This window comes from Eupeodes corollae, chromosome 3, assembly GCF_945859685.1.
Source record: "Eupeodes corollae chromosome 3, idEupCoro1.1, whole genome shotgun sequence".
Lineage (NCBI taxonomy): Eukaryota > Metazoa > Arthropoda > Insecta > Diptera > Syrphidae > Eupeodes > Eupeodes corollae.
The window spans coordinates 135,645,894-135,666,512 of record NC_079149.1 but is presented as its reverse complement, the minus strand read 5'-3'; the positions used below and the strand labels follow the sequence as shown (position 1 = coordinate 135,666,512).

General features: G+C 32.7%; 1 protein-coding gene across 1 annotated transcript in view; it reads right to left on the bottom strand.

The window, feature by feature from the left end:
* Nucleotides 1–560: 560 nt before the first annotated feature.
* LOC129952646 (DNA-binding protein D-ETS-6) overlaps nucleotides 561–20,619 on the bottom strand; it is a 30,392-nt gene continuing 10,333 nt past the window's right edge. The window contains exons 2-3 of the mRNA XM_056065392.1: nucleotides 11,232–11,469; nucleotides 561–1,555 (exon numbers count right to left, since the gene is read on the bottom strand). Of these exons, the coding sequence (XP_055921367.1) occupies nucleotides 1,342–1,555; nucleotides 11,232–11,469 (452 nt within the window). The 3' untranslated portion in view covers nucleotides 561–1,341. The remainder of the gene's footprint in view (nucleotides 1,556–11,231; nucleotides 11,470–20,619) is intronic.

The following is a 20,619-nucleotide window of genomic DNA, read 5'->3' as shown; positions in this document are numbered from 1 at the left end:
AAAGAATTCTCGTTACTTATTTTGATTATCCTCCAACAAATGTCAAATGGAGCATTACCGCTATACCAATATGACAAAATTTGACAGAAGAGGATAATAATTCTTCTAACCAAATTATTCTATCAATCTCAACATTCCCTTGGAGAGTATCATCACTCAAAAAATATGCCAGTTTTGTTTATTGACGTTTTCATTTAACCAAAAGTAAGCTCCATATGCATTCCGAACAGAACCACGATTTACAAAATATATTTCCACAATTTAGAAGCGTCAGTATATTCATGGTAACATGTCAAACCAAACTATACGTCTAAGCCACTTGACAGCTGTCAAAATGACCGCCAGTTAAACTATATGCTTATAAAAATAAACACCCTAAATAACAAATAAATAAAATCAGGCGTCAGTATATTCATGGTAAAATGTCAAACCAAACTATACGTCTAAGCCACTTGACAGCTGTCAAAATGACCGCCAGTGAAACTATATGCTTATAAAAAGAAACATCCTAAATAACAACTAAATAAAACACCAAAACACTTCTTTTGAACAGTTTCTATATTTTCTTAAAATTATTTGATATTCCTACGATTTAATGAGTTTACAGGGGACAGTCATATTTACAACTAACTAATTTATTAATAAATTAAGTACATACATGAAACATATTGCTATATTCTTATAAATTAACTTAATCAAATCTCGAGAGTTTAAGGTATTATAAGGAAAAAGATTGTACAACAATTACATCGATAAGTATAAAATTATACATTACCGTTACCGCTTGATCAAAACGATAACCATTTTACATCAAGTTAAAGTCCTTTTTGGACAAATTTTGTATCACACACAAGAAGGTTTTTTTTTAATATAGCATCTAATTAAATTATTATTATTATGAGTGCAAGAACAAGGACTGGCCGCCTTTCCCAACGATGCGGGAGGTCTTCTTCTAATTAATATACGAAGTTATTATGTACCGGAACTCCAAATTGACCACTCACACATTGAGTACCTTTATGAATATAATATATGTATGTGAGATGACAAGGATACGTTTTAAGGAACAATATAAGGAGTATTGTTGTTGTATAAAGCTGAGAGGTGTAAGATTCAACAAGTTTGTCAATTAAATCCATTTGGTGGTGGGCGAGGTTCAAAACTCGGTGGTGAGTATGGCCAATATGGACCAGATGGAAACATCGGTGTGGAAGAAGTCGTTGAGGGTGGGAGTAGATTTGTACTTGAGGTTGTTATATTACTCGGGGAATGGGAAGCTGTGTTGCCGACAACGACACCACCACCACCGCTGCCGACGGGGGATGACATCGTTGGTGATGGTCAGGGATAGCCAAGACTGGATGATGACGATGGAGAGTGGTCTGGCTGGAGGGCGGGATGATGATGGTGCAGATGTTTATAGGAACTGTATGCAGCTGCAGTATCACAGCCCTGGGCCTGAGCTTGACAAGCCGCCATTAGGCCGTGAAAGTCGAATTTGTAGGCGTAACGTTTTCCGTGAACTTTTGTCATGAAGTTTTTGTCGTAATAATATCTGAAAGAAAAAGAAATTTAAAACAATAATTATTAGATAGAAACATGACTTAATTTTTAGGCATATTTTTTGGATAGGAGGAAGATAAGACTGAATTCAGTTAGTAAACAAGAAGCTGGTATACATATAAATAAACAACAACAGTCCGTTGAGAACTAGGGCCTAGTAACTTACAACTCTCATCCATTCCTGTGTGCGAGTAATGTTGTCAGGAATGGAGGGGACCTACAGTTTAAGGCCGAATCCGAACGGCTAATTTGAGAAAGCACTTTTTCATGACAACATTTACTCTTGGAGAATTTGTCAATTCCTCGCAAGAGGCAGTACCCGTGAAAAAGACGTTAGATAGCACAGGCAGGGATCAAACCCAAGACTTCTGGCATGACAGTCCAACGCACTAACCATCATGCCACGGGTACTACAGGTTTATTTATTTATTTAATCCGTTAATTATCTAACGTTAATATAAACTTATAGCTATTTACATAATTTTTAATTTAAAATTTTAATTAATATAGAAATAAATAAATACTATAACAAATTAAAAAATCTTTCTTTAAATTGTTAACTTTTAACATTGTCATTAACAGATGAAATTAAATTATAAAATGTATTGAAGACTGAAATCAATTGATTTAAAGGGCTATTCATACCATAATTAGTTCTGCTAAAGATCGGACATAAAGTGTAGGGAGCTTTATTAGCAAAAGTCTCTGAGAATAAGGAGGTGGTGTAAAAATTTGGGAAAACGGAAGAAAACGAAGACAAAAACGCATAAATCTTTTTTGGATACTTTCAAGTCTGTTAATATGGACTGAATAGTATGGTGCCCATATAACACAGCCGTATTCAAGTATTGGCCTTACAAATGATACATAAAGAAGTTTTAAGACGTATGGGTCACGAAAGTCACGAGAAAAACGTTTAATAAAACCTAGAATTTTGTTAGCTTTTTTAACTATAAAGTTATAATGGTCACAGAACGTTAATTTACTGTCAAGAATAACACCTAAATCAGAGAAAACGGAAAGCTTACAAAGGGAGGAAGAATCTAATAAATAGTTATAATCTATAATTGTTTTTTTGCGTGTAAAACACATAGTTTTACATTTGTCAATATTCAATAAAAGTCGGTTTGTATTGCACCATTCCCTAAAACTATGAAGATCTTCTTGAAGCTGTGAGCAGTCATTAATTGAACTAATAGATTTGAATATTTTAATGTCATCAGCGTATATTAAAACGGAGGAGTTTTTTATAACGGATGTTATGTCATTTATATATAAGATAAATAATAAAGGACCTAAATGGCTACCCTGTGGAACACCAGAGTTGATGTAAAATTGGTCGGAGAATTCATTTCTGAATATAACGCTATAACTTCTGTTCTTGAGATAAGACGCGATCCACGTCAAGAATTTGTCGTTAAACCCTAAGGCCTTAAGTTTATGGACTAAAGTCTTGTGACACAATTTGTCAAAGGCTTTGCTGAAATCTGTGAATAGGTTGCTGGGATAATATTATTTTTCATTTCATTCAATCGGGGATTCGAAGAAAGATCAACCCTTTGGGGTTAGGGAACACAAATAATTTTAGCAGGAATTATCTCATGGGGCATTTTTTGGATATAAACGTGTTTAAAGAAAAGAGATGAACAAAGAATTCTGAAGTCTGATAAAAATCGTAAGTGGTAATTTTGAGAAAATTAAATTGTAAGTTTTCACAGAAAAACATCGAATATATATATTGGTGTAAAATAAGGATTAAAAACATAACTCTCGGAATATTGAATGTATGTACTTTATTCTATACCATACAAAACTCAGCCTTCTCATAAAATAACTGGGTTTCTCTTTGCTTTGAACTAATGAAACCCCGAGAGCATAAAACCGTTAGATTTTGCATGCTTTTTTATTAAAAGGTGTGGTTTGTATGTGAAACTAGTCGAAGATCATTGTTAACGGTTGGTCATTTAATTAGCACAAGGAAACTTTCACTCCATATTCTGATTGATTTCATATAAATATATTAACTTTTATTTTAATTAATTTACCCGTAAGTGCTATGCGTGAATTTAAAACAAAAAATGTCTGTAAAAAAAATTTGATAGACATGGGACCCATAGAGGATAAAAGGCAGATAATAAATGGGATAAAAGCTCAAGGAAAGACGGTTTCGGAAATTTATGAGCTATTAAATTGTTTAAGAAAGCTTGTTTACAACGCAATTCACAACTTTGAGACATTTGGAACTTCACAAAACGTTTCGAGAGCCCCACGTGCAAGAAAAACCACATTAAGAGAAGATCAATTAATACAAATTAAGAGCTTCGATCACAGACCCTCAAGACTTCAAACCAAATAAAATCTGATGTTGAGTTACATAACGGTATTTCTGTGTCTTCTCGGACAATCATTCGTCTCAAAAAAAAATATAAAGTGCAGAATTCAGTTTTGTAAGAAACACCTAAGAAATCCTCTTAATTTTGGGAAAAACGTGCTCTGGAGTGATGAATCAAAGTTCTGCAGATTGGGATCAGATGGAAAAAATATGTTTGGCATCCACCTAACCAACAATGCAAGGCAAAGTACCATAGACACACGATATAAAGACCGGAAACTAATCTGTCATTCTGGTTTGCCTACAAGCTGAAACATCAACTAACACGCACCCTCAGGTCTAACATCAATTCACCACGAATGCTCGCATCTATGCCATTCGTTTGTGACGACTGACGATATTCCTCGCGAACACTTTCGTCTTGGGATTCTTAAGATTCTCAATGGCATTCTCGAGCATGGGCGGAAGGATACCTTTTGCACGGAAGACATCATTCCATTCGGAATCTTCATTTGGATCCTGCATTTTTAAACAAATTATCAAAACAACAAATGCGTCGTTTGACAGCTAAAATTAAATCCAAAATTCTCACCACAGCAATTTAATAAAAAAAACCTGTCAAAACAAGTTAATGCACCGCATCGAATTGTTGTTACATTTCACATTTCAAAATGGACGTAATGTCAAAATTACAAATACAACAATGTAAACAAATGGGTGTTGGAGGGTAAAACGCACGAAAAATTCCGGTCTTTATATGGTGTGTCTAGGCAAAGTACACTCTCAAAACAATTAAACACGGAGGAGGAAATGTTATGGTGTGGGGAGCTTTCTCTTGGCACGGCGTTGGCCCAATTGTCAAATAAGCTCAAAAATGGATCAAAATATTTATAAAAACATATTGACAGATCATATGATTCCCTACGCTGATGACAATTTGCCTTTGACATGACGTTTTATGCACGATAATGATCCGAAGCATACTTCTCGGTTAGTAAAATCATGTTTAGGGGATAATTGTGGTAAGTGTTTTGAAGTGGCTGGCTCAGTTTCCCGATCTCAACCCGATTGAGAATCTGTGGATGAATCTGTGGAATGATTGGTATTCAACACCAACAGCACGGTGCAGAAAATTGGTGGAAAGTCTGCCAAGAAGATGTCAAGCTGTAATTTTTTTAGTTTTCCAACCAAATATTAAGTAAAATGAAGAATTTAAATGTAAATTCAATTTTATTGCACATGGGCTAATTAAATGTCCAAGCTTTAATTACAAAAGTTTACTAACTGTGGTTCTTATCTCTATTTTCTTACAGAAATAACTGAAACTAAGAAACTTATGGATCCTTATACATTAAGAAATATATGAAATTTAATTTAAGCAAAAAAACTTTATGTAAATAAACCTTAAATGCTCCTTTCACTTGAATTTAATAAAAAAACATAATTAACAATAACGTGTGCTATTTATATAACCACCACTGTATGCAAGTAAAATTCTGTTAACACAGTCCCGAGCTCTTTTAAAATAATGTTGTCCATTTTCGATCCTCTTACAGCGAATATCTTGAAAAAGTTATGAAATAACTTCTTTTTTTTTAGTACCATTGTTAAGTTTAATTTTATTTATTTTTAAAACTTTTAAATATAACTTTTAGCAGGTAATTTTGTGACTGCCGTAATAGCTGCAGTTTTTTGTCTTAAAAATGGTAACGTTTCAAAAATTGTTGCGCTCTTTCATTTACTGTTTGCAATTGGTTGATGTTGTTAACTTTTTTAAGTTTTTTGACATTTTTTGACAGGATCGTCTTTATTTTGCCCTAAAAAAATCTATTAAAACGAAAATGTATGATGAAAAATATGTTTACCACTTCTTTTATTACTAAGGACAAAAGTAAAGGGCAGTTTATATGAGAAGTAATAATATCACGTTTGAAAACCACTGAAAAATGCCGACGGCGAATATCAAGTGGTGTTAGACCAAGCAGTTAACATCTGGTTTCATAAGGAGGCATTTCAATGTTCCAATTTAGTCGGTGAACTACAATTCACGAAATTTTTAAACACTGAGTTTTATCAAAAAGGATTCCAAATTACTGAGCAGTATTCTAGGGAAGATCTCACATAAGCATAAAATAATGACCGACGGTTAAATGGATTTTTAAACTCTTTTGAGTTGCGAACCACAAACCCTAGAATAGTATTTGCTTTAGCAACCACAAAATCAATGTGGGAGTTGAAGGTTAGTTTGTAATAAAATATAACACCTAGGTCTTTCATTTCTCTAAGCTTAGTAAGTTGTGTTTTTTTTTTATTTCGTATTCAAAACAAATAGGACTAAGACTACGAGAGAAAGATACCGATTGGCATTTAGAAACATTTAAGAAAAGCTGGTTAGAAGTGCACCATACAGATAAGCGCTTAAGGTCATCTTTGAAGTAACAGACTATCGTCCAACGATTTGATACAGCGGAAAATTTTGATATCATCTACAAACATTAGGCAGAGATAATTGTTGATAACTGTAGGTATGTATGCCATTGATTAATATCAGGAATAGAAGGGGTCCCTAGTGACTTCCTTGAGGAACACCAGAAGTTGCATGAATTACTTCAGAAAATAAATCTTTAACGGGGACAAACTGTGTTCTATCGAAAGCGCTCGAAAAGTCCGTAAAGACGACATCAGTTTGAAAACCATTTTCGAAATTTCTAGTGATTTGGTTACAAAAAATAGCTAGGTTTGTAGTCGTGGATCTTCCAGTTATAAATCCATGCTGGGATGGCGCAATCGTTTCTTTAAGAATAAAGATTAGTTTTTCATAAACTATTTTCTCAAAATTTTGGGAATCGTTGACAGTTTACTTCAATGATAGATCTAGGCCATAGCTTTTGATCCATGGCAATATACAGCATGTTGGATGAAACACTTGTATTACATATTTTTATATTTCAAATAAGATAGGTCAGAATCGTTTTTCACTAACTTGAAGCACTTTATATTATTGATGGGAATTTCAGTTTTAGAAGGAATATGATCAATTAGTAGATTTAGTTCTGTATCAACCCTGAATTTGGACAAATGAAACCAATTATAACGAGTAACAGCAGCATCATTCAGGGATGAAAAAGCATCCGTACCATAATATAGTTTGGAGTTTTTAATGTTATTGTTTTTAATCGCAGGTTAAGGAATGATTTCGTTATTTTGAGGGTTATTATTTATAACAGCATGAAGATTCACACAGATAGAGATAATGATTTAGGGGCAGACAACCTTGTATGTTAAGAGCTGAGTCATGGTCAACATATTTTGAGTGTATCAAATAATGATCGACAGGACCATGCAGGTATTTTGAATTAGAAAACCACATATTTTTCAATATTTATCTCGATGAGAATTAAAGTTGTTTTTAAAGCTTTGAACCCCATGACTTTAGTTACTGTCGAAAAAGTGTACCAGAAATGACCCTACATTTTTAAGGCAACAAATGTGTACTTTCTTTATTTTTCGTCACATTAATCAATTAAGTAACGTTTGAATGACAAAGCTCACGAGTCGCATGATTCTAGGGTCACGTCAGAGATCTTGTATTCCACATTTATGTGTGCAACCTGAATTTTTTTTAGACGGACAGGAGCGTCTTTAGACTTTTGGGGGCCCTGGGCCCAATCGAATTTGGGGGCCAAAAAAAGTAGGCATAACATTTTTTATTTTAATTCTTTAGGATTGAAAAAATCATTTTAAAATAATTTGTATTTTTTAAAAATATGTTTACATTTTAAAAAGAACTAAAGAAACATAAAACAGATATTTTTTTATGCTTTTATAATTTTTTTTGAATTTATCTTTAAAAGTTGAACAATTTTCCTTATAGTTGATTTTTGATAATTTGTATTGTTTTTTATTTTTGTATTTTAATTTTATACAAGTTAATTTCTTTAAATTTGTTTTGATTGGTATTTTTTAGATACATATGTAAGTTTAAGTATACAATTAAATATTATTGAAGGCATACTTTTCTAACGGATGGTACAGGGCCATCAAATAACGTATTGAACAAAGCAAATTCGCAGTAACGTAAATCGTTTCTTTTTGAAGGCTCTTGCTGGTTTTATAAATTCTTTCTAACATTGTGCTCCAAATTCCTGTAAAATTAGGAACTCCAGTTTTGACATTTTCTTAGACAGGCCTAGCGCTTCACTGTTTGTGTCTGTTGCTTGCTCTGGATCTCTACAGATATATTTGTCAAGGCTTCAGTAATTTGCTTGTAACCATAGTGGAGCGCGTTAACTGCATCAGCTCGTGCAGACCATCTTGTTTCAGAAAGGCTTTTAAGAACTCTATGTGAACCTAAACATTCATTCAATTTATTCCAGCGATGAAATGGGTAGAAGCAGAAAAAAAGTTGTATATTTTTTGAACAACTTGAGTTGCCTCCAGCACAGAACTAGCCGCATGAAGGCCTACTAAGTTAAGAGAATGTGCTGTAGAAGGTACAAAAGTAGCAAATTCGCACTTCTCCTTTAATCTTGCTTGCAAACAAGAATATTTTCCCGACATATTAGACGCATTTTCATAGTTTTTTCCTCTACAACCCTTTATTGAAATATTCGGGTGTACTGTCAACACTGTGAACTATATTTTCCCGATCTAATTTCACGTAAAATTTTCACTAAGAATTGTTTTCCCATTATATCAATGAATTGTTAGAAATATTTGCTGATAAATAGGAGTTCCCACATTTTTTTAAATGATCTGCGATGAATGAATCAAATTTACCTAAAAGTTCCAGGCATCCCAAATAATTTCCATTGTTTGGTGACCCAATGGTTTCGTTAGGAAAAATCCGAGTTACATATTTTTTACTTTTTAACAACCCATAGGAAGTTATTGTAATGGGTCCAATTTGTCAAATTGAATATTTTGACATTTTTCGGCGTTTCAAGGTCCCTAGAGTCGAAATAAAAGATTTTAAGAAAGATGTCTGTGCGTGCGTTTGTATGTACGTTCGTACGTCCGTACGTTCGCGACGTTTTTTCGTCGTCCATAGCTCAAGAACCAGAAGAGATATCGATTTCAAATAAATTTTGTTTAATAATAAGGCAAAAAGATGCAGAAAGGGCTCTAAAGAAAATTGTGTTTGTGGTTTTTTTACCATAGCAGTTTGAAAAAATGGTGAAAATTTTGGTTAACCCTAAATATCTTACGAACCAAAAGCGCTAGAGTCTTGAATTAAATTTTATATAATATATTGTAACGTGATATCAAAGAACTATAGTTTTTGAAAAAAAAATCCATCTAACGGTTTTTTTTTATAAATCAAAAAAACTGAAAAACAAAATTTGTCACCTCCAAAATTTTACTACTAATATATGATTTCATCTGAAAAACAATTTTGTGCAACGAAAAATAATATTTTTGACATCTGATAAAATTTTGAGAAAAATCGAATTGACAGTTTTTTTTATAAGAAATAAAAATCTAAAAAAAAAACATTACTCAAAGTTGGTAAAAATTGAATATCGATTTATTTAGATATTTATCTTTTCAAAAACTTGAAATTTAGGCTTCGAACTTATTTTATTTTATAAGAAACATTGTTTTTAACATTTTGAAAAATTTTAAGAAAAATCCAATTGACAGTTTTTTTTTACAAAAAATAAAAACCTTATTTAATAAAAATTGGTAAAAATTGATTTTCGACTCAAATATCTTTTCAAAAATTGTAGATATTGGCTTTAAACTACTTTTATTTTTCAAAAAATATTGTTGTTAACATTCCGTAAAATTTTGAAAAAAATCGAATTGACAGTTTTTGTACAAAAAATCAAAAATAAATTAACAAAAGTTGGTAAAAATTGATTTTCGACACAAATATCTTTTCAAAAATAAAAATATTGGCTTTGAAATTATTTAATTTCACAGAAAATATTGTTTTCCATATTCAGTAATTTGTATATAAAAATCCAACAGTCCGTTTATTCTTTAAAAATAGTACGCAAATTTGGTAAAAATTGATACGAGTACATATAGGCAAACTTTTAAGCAAGACAAATCGACAGACGGGATGGGAAGTTATAATTGTGGGTCACATCCCAGCCGCTTTTTTTTATGAAACCTACCCCAATCAAACATCGTTATACACAGATGAGCACTGTGAGGATGAGTAGAGCATAAGACTAAGAACATAGTCCTAATTAATAAGACATCCTTCCATTGAACAGAGAGGATGAAACAAAAATTAAACAAAATTGTTCTATGCCACTCATCATGGTACAACTCATCATTTGAGTTAGTGGATTTAGGGGCCAAATAATTGCGGGGCCCATGCCTAAAGACGCCACTGTAGACGGGTATTGACTATTGCGAGGAATTGACAAATCTGCGAAGACTAATTCTTGTCACGAAAAGTGCCTTCACAAATTAGCCTTTCGGATTTGGGATACAAATTTTGGGTCTGTTTTATTACTAAAATTACTGGCACACAGGAAGGGTTCAGAGAGTTGTAAGTCTCTCTGAGCTGTTGCACCACCATTGCATTTAATTGTTTCCTAAAATTGTGTCAATTTCAACTGAGGCCATTATATATTTGAGTGCCTCTTATAACTACTGTTAAGATCTAAAAAAAAAATTAAAAACACGCCTATTCCAAGAAATTAAACTAAATTCAGTGTTGAATTGCACATATGGTAAACTAAATAAATTATGTCACTAACTAAACCAGAAAAATTGTAGTCGTAGGTATCTACGCAAAATGTATACAACCTTAGATACTTCCAAGACAATTCTTAGAATTTTCTATTCGTTCCATAAATAATAGAGACCAGGAAGTTGTAACCGCAGATAAAGATCCTGTTCGCTTGCACAAAATCCACAAGAAAGCCAGTTACTCTTATATGGAATTCCAATCTAATGAGTCACGCACCTTAACCGCACTATAACTTCTCTGCAAAATTTTAATCCTCACTGGATAGCGTATTGTGAAAATGGACTTGACTATCTTTTTCCTACACTGTACAAATTTTAAAATAGATAACTTAAAGTCTACAAGTCATGGAAAAATTAATAAGTCTCTTAGTATGACGGACGTTGATGACGTTAACTATGGAAATTTCAAGTTCACGGAAAATTTTTATCAACATTTACCAACATTAAACTTTCAAGAACTACAACTCACGACCGACATGCTCTATAGCATTGGCACTTAAAATAGTTAAAATAGAAAAAGAAAATTAAAACAACAAAATCGCCTGAGATTTTTTTAAATACACATACGACACGAGTATGTATAAAATTTCATGAGAGTTGAGAGAAAAGTTCCATACAAAATAATTACCTTAAAGCTCTACTGAGCTTATCGTAGTTCATGTTTGGTTTAGCCTTGCGCTCTCCCCAGCGCTTTGCAACTTCATCTGGGTCGATGAGCTTAAACTCACCGTTGGTGCCCTCCCATGTTATACAATTGGCATTGGACGAATCGGCTAGTAGCTCCAGCAGGAATTGCCACAATTGGATCTGCCCCGAACCTTGTGCCACCAATCGGTGTGAAGCGGCATTCAGCAGTTGATATGGATCTAAAATAAAATATACGAAAAAAAAAACAAACAAAAATTAAGACAAGACTTTCAAGTTGTGTGTTTTTTGAGATTGAGAAATTTGGGGAATTTTGTTTTGCTCAAAACAAGTATACCTATAATGAAGATACCTCCTTTTTTGGCTATTAAGTTTAAAGTATAATTAACTTCAAAATGGAGAGTTTAAAAGACAAGGAATTGCTTGCGAAAAAGTAAAAAAAGACTTGACAGATTTATTTTTAGCTTCCAAATTCATAAAATCAATTTGAAGACGTTTTAAGCAAACACCAATATATTTTTGTATGTTTATTTTTTCGATTTAAAATTCGATTTTCAGAATAATATTTATTTTTAGGATTGTATTGTTGAGGGATTTTAATAGTCCTTTTTTTCCGGTGAATGTTCGTTTTTTCTTAAAATGGAAGCTGTACATCCAATGACTTTGAAAGTTATTGAAATCAAAAACCATAGAATGATGACAAATGATTTTGAAAACTTGAATTTTACAGTTTTAATTCAAACATAAGATTCATCTCTTTGAAATACACATATTTTGAAGTAATAATTTTGTCAAGCAATTACTCAAATATGAGAACAACTGTAAAAACGATAACAAATCGTAGGACACCAAAAATTCGTATAGGTCCTTTTGGAAGCTTAGAATAGAGGAAAAATAAATAATTCAAATACCTGAAACATTAACATCAAACTACAAAAGTCCGCAAAAGAATTAAAGAAATACGTCTAGTTTTATTTTAGGATTTTTCCATTTGGTATAAAAAAAATTATAGAAAAACTAGCTGACCCGACACACGTTGTTTTGTCATAAAAATAATTTCTAGAGAATATTTTTCTGGAAATAAATAACGTATTGTAAGTGTGTAAGGCTGGGGTATATAAGTGGGAGAGATATAGAGCACTGTAAACGGTGACAAAATATTAAAACAACAAACCACCAACGATTATATACAAGTCGTGGTCATACAATTAAGCCATTAATATATAGAAAAATACCGGAGATCCAACCTTCAGTTGTAAACTATGCGGTGGCATGCTCGGTAAATCCAATGAGTTAAAAAATCATGTATCAATAGATTTGCATGACACCAAGTCTCATAAGCAAACGTTGAACGCGGAATAACGGGAAGGGTTTGTCTGAAAACACCTGAAAGAAGTAGAGGAGTGCCGTCTGTCATTGTGTTTAACATATATCTTCCAATATCCTGTTCAACGCCTCAAACGAATGTTTGCGTGCCATAGTGCATTTATCCAAGATGATAATTTTACACTGTTACAGCACTGTGGCCATGGATGATTGTTTTTTATGTTGCACATCCCGTCTGAGTTATTTAGATATTTAGCGGCAGTTGAAATACTGAATGAGCACTTCTGCCTCATCCAATAAAGTCGCCTCAATCTCAGAAGATGCAACAGCCAATGTGATACCATTATTTGATCGTATTTTAGCAAGAATTATCGAAATAAGGAATATTTTAACAGTTCCACCTGATGCATTCTTGTCCTGCCGAATCTGTGAGCATTATGTGGTCATAAATTGTTCTTTGTTCTTCCAACATTAGTGGCACATTGCGAGCGACAATTGTTGCCATTTCTACAGTATTGTATTGAAGTTCACGATCCAATTCAGTGTCTATTAAATCACTGAGTTGAGTTGGCAATGATAATGCAAAAATCCTCAATATCAATCAATGCTTCATTGTACCTGGCGTCACTGAATACTATCGTCAGATCGTTGCACCGTGTACGATGTTGATGCAATGAAAATAGCACTTAAGAATATAAAAAAATAGATAAAACCTATTCTCACATCTACCGAATGTATATGCAAAATTTCATTGAAATTGGTTAAGCCGTTTAGGAGGACTACGGCAACTAACACTGTGATAGGAGAATTTTATTTATTAGATGTCCGAAAACCCCTCTACATTTAGCTTTTATTGTTTTGATAGTAGTAATACTGTTTTCGGTTCTTTCATAGAAAATTTGTATTTAATAGGTGCTGTAAAAAACGTAGGAAATTTTGAGCTCTACAATATTTGTTTAATTTTTCGAATTTGTGCGGCAAGAAAAAAGATTCATATTTACCAGTTTTGCTAGAATTTTCGGATTAGTTAATCTTTTCGTTTTTTACCCAAAATGATTTTAGAGTCGGGCTGACTACTCTAAGTTATGTTTTCAGGAAGATTTTCTGTTCCAAATTTGTTAAAAAATGTATTTTGACAAATTAATTCATTCAATTCTTTGACTTTTTTTTACTTCCACTTAAAATGTTTCCAATGTTTTCCAAACTATCCTATAGTTTTTGAATAAGTATGATACAAAAATAATCTTCCAAATCGGTTGAGATAATTTAGAGTTGTTAAGAAATAAATGCACGTTTATTGAATTTTTTCTTCGGAAAGAGAATAAATTGAAACAGTCTCTCCTGTTGCAAACGTGCAAACGTTTTTAGGAAAAATATTTGTCCAGCAAGTAAGTATTAATAAACCTATCAAAATTTCATATTCGCATCTCAGGCACAAATTTTATTTTGACTTGTGTCATGCTATAGCCTTTATAAGTGTTTTTAGATTTTTTTAACATCTAAAAACACTTATCTGCATTTTTCACTTAAGTTGCCCCCCAACATACATATATTGAGGTAGATATGTTCACTAAGTTTGAACTATATATTTGTATATTTAAAAATTTTTTGGATACACTTATTCTACGGATCTTAATAATTACAAACCTTAATTAATTATTAACATCCGTAGAGTTAATAATTACACAATGAAAAGTTCAAAAAGTTAAAATAAAAATTATTAGCGCGGTTTAAACAAAAAAATCAATGCAAAATCAAAAAATTTTGCATAAAAAACAAATTGACAGATAGTTTTATAAAATTTTTAGCATAAGGAAAATTTAATGGAAACAAACAAATTTTCGCATTAAAAGAAATATTTAAAATTCAAAAATTTCCAGTGAAGTCTAATTTTGCAGAAATTATTTTGATTAATGTTTTTAATGTTGTTGCTTAAAAACTTTCTTCAAAATATCGTGTTATATTAAATGATTTTTGTTTTTCTTTAGTTCCAACAATTTAACTTTTCTGTATAATTTTATAAAATAAAAAACTTGAGTCAGAAACTTCAAAATAAATTTCAATTTTTTGTTTTCTAACACAAATTCTAGAATCGAAAAAAATTAATGTATGTGCTTTTGAAAAAGGCAAACCTTCAAGATTTATCAAAATTGTTTTGATTAAATGCAAAAATTATAGAAATTAAAAATAAAAGGTATTTTTAGAACCGATTTTAATACATATATAATAACTCAATTAATTCATGATATAAGAAATATGAAAATGCAGGATAATATAAAAATATAACCAAACTCTTGAAATAAATTTTCTATGAAAAAACACTGACAATTTACAGCCATATTGTTGACTTTTTTTCAAAGCTAATATTTTCGTTAAAATACGAGTTTTTAACCCGCTATAGCGCGCCATGACCATGTTCCCTTTTCACTTCAAGATTCCGATAGTGATGATGGTCTCGACTTTGACGTAGATAGTTTAGCAGATCCTGATTTCGAGCCAGATTTTGGAGACTTTCTTGAGGAGTCCTTTGAAGACAAGTTTGATAATGAGAAATTAATAGACAACTTGGATAAATGCATCAGTAATTCGAAACCCGAGGAAGAACCGACCCTATCGAGTTCAGGAATTCAAGTCCCATCAGGACCTCCCGCAAAACGAAGAAAGCCTGAAAAACTAACATTTCACTGGGAAAAGAAGAATCTAGAGCTAAAATCGCAGCAGCTAGCTTTTACTGGCAAAGAATCGTTGGGTTCTGATATATCGAATCATGATACTCCTATATACAGTTCTTTCTGTACTTATTTCCTCCGGAACTTATAAAGACAATTTCCGAAGAAACAAACCTCTATGTGGTACAGAAAGATAAAACAGAAAGAGACCGAAATGAGCCAATTTATTGGTCTGGTTTATATAATGTCATTGATTCAGTTGCCTAGAGTAACAAACCATTGGATTTCCGTTCATGGTACACCTCTCATCCAACAAACAATTTGAACGACAACACTAAATATCTTTCCAGGAGTAATCCTGACGCCGATAGAATTTATAAAATCCGTCCAGTTGTTGAGGCATTGAATTAAGCATACGCAAAAGTTCCGCTGGAATAAAGCTTTGTGTGGATGAACAAATGTGCTCTACAAAAGTATGTAATATTCTGAAAAGGTATAACCCGAATAAACTTCATAAATGGGGCTAGAAATTGTATGTTTTGAGTGGTGTTTCCGCTTTCGGTTATAAGACAGTGGTTGAAACTGGAAAGGAAAACATTGTGAGAGCTAAAGAGCCAGATTTGGGAGCATCTTCCAATGTCGTAGTAAGATTATCACCCATGATTCCACGACACCAAAATTACATAATCTCATTTGATAACTACTTCACTTATTTGATTTTTTTTGAATATTTAGCTAAAAATGGTGTTTAAGGTCTAGGTACCGTAAGAAGGAATAGAATTCCAGATTGCAAGTTGTCAAACGAAAAAGTAATTATAAAGAAAGACCGAGGATACTCAGAGGAATACGTACCTAACATCAACGGAATCAATGTTTCAACGGGTGTATGGAAGGATAATACCCTAGTTACATTGGCTTCCACTTTTACTGGACAATATCCCATATCTGAGGTACGCAGATAGGATAAAAAAAACTCGAGACATATCAACATCCCCCGACCCAATGTTGTGGGCGAGTATAACAAACAATTAGGTGGCGTTGACCTTATCGATAGTATTATGGGTATTTACATTTACGACTAAGGAGCAAACGATGGCAGATGCGGCTGTTTTACCACTACTTGGACCTTACGATGGGCAACTCATGCCTACTCTACAAAAGGGTGAGAAAAGATAAAAAAATTCCTAACAAGGCTGTCATGGCAACCGCAGATTTTCGACTGGAAGTTGCTGAAACTCTGTGAAAGATGGGCTCAAAACCCTATTTGACAACACGCCGATCTATAGAAAGTGATATTCTAGCAAAAAACATAAAGGACCTACCCAACATGTACCACCAAAAGCAGTTCGCCAAGATCAAGTCGGTCACTGGCCTCAATGGGCCGACAAAAAAAATACGATGCAAGTTCCCAAAATGTTCTGGCTTCACTCATACCGTGTGCGAGAAGTGGCGCAGCGGCCGGCGTAGCTTTATGCTATACCAAAAATAAAAATTGTTTTAGGAGTTTTCATCTTTCCTAAGACGTTTTTTTTCTCATACTTTAGCAGATTTATTTCATATTGTATTTCATTGTTGCCTACACTCCCTCTTTTTTTAAATTATTATTCATAACTAATAAAAAATTTTAAAAAAATTTGAAGGTCTTGAGTTATAGAGGATTTGCTTTTTTAAGTTTGCAATTCAGCGCTAGTTGGTTTATTACAAAGAATATATTTTAATTCATTGATTTTTATGTTTTTCCATTATTTGGAAATTCAAAATTTTTTCAATTTTCTTAAGAGCTCACACAATTCGAATCTCTATTGTCTATGTCTTGGGAATAATTGTATTTCAATTTGAAAACTAAATATATTATTTTTGTTTATATGGAGGTGTATTTTTTTAATATTTTCATAATTCACAAAATGGATGCAAAAGCACTTTGAATGTTTCAATTTTTACTGCAATTAAATTTAATCTACCTAACTTAACAATAATTCATTGGTTATTATTATAAATAAAGATAAAGATAAACGATAAGATGTTCGTCCAGAAAGAATCTAAGAATTGTATATAGGTTTTATTTTTATGATAACTAAACTTAGCCTATTATTGATAAAAATAGATTAAACAAATAAAACACGAATAATGGATTAAATCGGTGATAACAGTTTTCCTTAAAACATTATTGTTAATAATGATAATGTCACTTTAAGAGACTTTACCACATAAACAAAAAATTCGGCGAAATTAAGTTAAAAAAGAGTAAAGCTATACTTATGAATTGTAACGATTTATGTGGAACGATATGGATTAAAATAGATTTTGAAAACAAAAATTAGTGGGAATTTGAAAAAAAAAATTAAAGAGAAAAGTAAAATTTGATAGTTTCAGTCATAATATCAATTTTAAAAAATAAAAATTGAGTTCAAAATTCACTTAACATAGATTAAGCTACAGGAAGTAAAATGTCTCGGAAATTATGTTTAAATTGAAAAAAGATAGATATCAAATAAAAACTTAAACTGAGTCAAAAATTCTCAAAATTGGTTTTGTAGATTTCGAGATAGCTAAGAAGTCTTAAAGTTTGCCGATAAAGTCTTATTTACTTAAGTTAGGGCATAAAGCATGCAAAAATAACAATTTTGGTATTAATTAAAAGTTTGTATTTATTCTGGCTATATTGATCTTGTTTATTTTCAACTTTCAATTTTTACTTTAAGCCCAACTTAGCTGTCCTTTCATAGATTTTGCACAAAAATAATAAGGTCAAAATGAAAGGAAAGTCAATAAGGTCAAACATTCTCTTTTAAGGTAGGTATTTCGCAGAAATGTCTTCAACGAAAAAAGAAACTATTTTAATTTAAATCTCAAGGTCTTAGATATAGTCTTATTAAAAGACAATTTCACACCGTTCGTTGATATCAAAAGTATGGCTATAAGATCCCAGAGTCCAAAACCGAAAAAATGAATCACAAATTAAATGGATTTTTTGATGAATCATATTTTGTGTTTGTTTTCGTATTCAGTTAAGTGAAAAAAAAGAAGAAATATTTTGAAATAATTGTTAACTTATGATCTTCCTATCCACATCTGTTAAGCCGGATGGATTTCTTAGAATTCAGCATAAAAATGGAAAGTGAGTAATTTATTGTTCAAAATTGTAGATATATGTACAAAATTTATGATTCTTAAATAAAAATTAATCCACAATATTGTGTTTTTATTTTGAAACCGAAACAAACCATTATAAAGAATTGGCCTTGCAGCAGCCGCCGCAGCAGATGGATGATGGTAATGATGATGATGATGGTGATGCGGTTGCATTCTGACGCCAAAACGTCGATTAAAATCCTCAGAGAGGCGCCACATTACGCCCACATCAACACTCACACTCATTTCAAACTTTTTAAATATTTTATAGATATTTTTTTTATAATCAAAAAATTATTTAAAAACTTTTGTTCGCACAATTTTTTCAACACTAGAGATTCTACAATATATTGTCATGTGAGTTTCTTTTAAAACAGTGACTAAATTTCTAAAAACGTCCAATCGCCAACAACTCGTAGATGAAACTGAAACTGAAATAAAAAAGCACAAAGTTCGTCTAAGCAAAGCATCCTCAAAAGGAAACCACCCATTGCCTTCCACACTGCGTCCTCTACTACCACTTTTTGCATCGCCCACCATATGGGGGTTAAGAGGAGTGAATGGAATAAGTCAGAACAGGGGTAGTTTTACAATAACATCACCTGGTGGGTGGACGTGAAACATATGTCTAACTCGGCGATTAACGCAAATCTAACCAATGATCCCTGTATGAATAAAAAACAAATCAATTAAATGACACCCTCGTCAATGGTGATGAGAGCAACAGCGACAGATTCTATTACTTCAGCCAGGGTTGTTATTTTCTTCGATTCTGTTTTGAATCATTTGATACATTAAACGTCATTGAATGATTTAAGTGAGGTTAGAGTTGGAATTGATACAAACTATCGAAAAACTTGTTAACACCCACGATGGAAGATAAAAACACTATAAATCCTTTGTGGCCAAGTTACAACCTTTATTATAATCCAAAATTATTCAATTCATCAGTAAACTTGAAATTAATTTTCAATATAACTTAATAGTATAACTTACAAAAGTTTTTTCCCTTATTTAAATTTTTCTTGTACTTCAGTAGGTTGTTTTTTTTTTTGTTCAAACTTTTATATTTTTACCCTTGGGCTTTTATTTCTTATAATTGTTGGTTAGTAGTATACAGATGACAGAGCCAAACTGCCGGAAATCAACAATGGCGGCTTTTGACATTCAAGTACTTTGGGAGGTGCCTGCATCTAGTACTATTTCTTATGGGTGTTAACAACACTCCCCCCGGTAGGTCCTTCCGTGGGGTGACGTCTTCGGGTTTTGCAATGTCCAAGATCACCAGTTTAACCACAGGCCTTTTGTAGACCCCCGTTTTGGTGTGAACGAAAGAGCTGCTGACTTGTCCATATTTGTAAGTTCGATTTTGCACTACTCGGCCTTTAGGCCAGCAGCTTCTTGGGCTGTTGAGGTCTGCTATAAGAACTATATTGCCTACTTGGATCGGAGTAACAAGTAACTGTGGGAAGAAACTCCCTTACCCATCGCTTCTAAAAGTGTTGTGCGAACTGCTGTGACATTTGAAAATTCTTTTTTTGTACCCTGAAGTCATCGTAGAATACTGCTTGTGGTTTTGAACCACTCGAAGATCCCAAAAGGAAATGGTTAGGAGTAAGAGCTTCCTCGTTTTCATTGTCGATGGGAATGTACGTTAGAGGTCTTAAGTTAGCCACATATTCTACTTCAATAAGCATAATTCTGAGGAGTTCTTCTAAAGGATTCTTAGTTGGCATTATCTGATACAATATGTTTTTTAAGGATCGAACAAGCCTCTCCCATCTTCCTCCCATATGCGGCGATCTTGGGGGAATAAACTTCCATTTGGTGGTAGTTGATGTGAAGGCCTCTATAAGTTTATCTGTATTTAAGTTTTTAAAGGCTTCCTTCAGTTCTCGTTCGGCTTTTAAAAAATTTGTGCCGTTGTCACTATAAATTTCGATTGTAGTTCCGAAGTGCCATAATTCAGAAGTTGGAGGTCAGCGAGTGCGAAATCTCTAGGTGGACCGCTCTTGTGGTTGTAAGGCATGTTAAGAGAACACCCCACCTTTTTTCTGTTCTTCGTAGGATGGTGACGTTAATTGGTCCAAAATAATCTACTCCTACGGTCGACAAAATGAAGCAAGTCGCGCCGGGGGAAGCTGGGCCACTATGGGGTGAAGCGGTTTAACCCTGTTGTTCTTGCAAACCTGCAACAACAGCTCTTAGTTGACATATATGAAATTTTTGTCGTAGTTCGTTCAA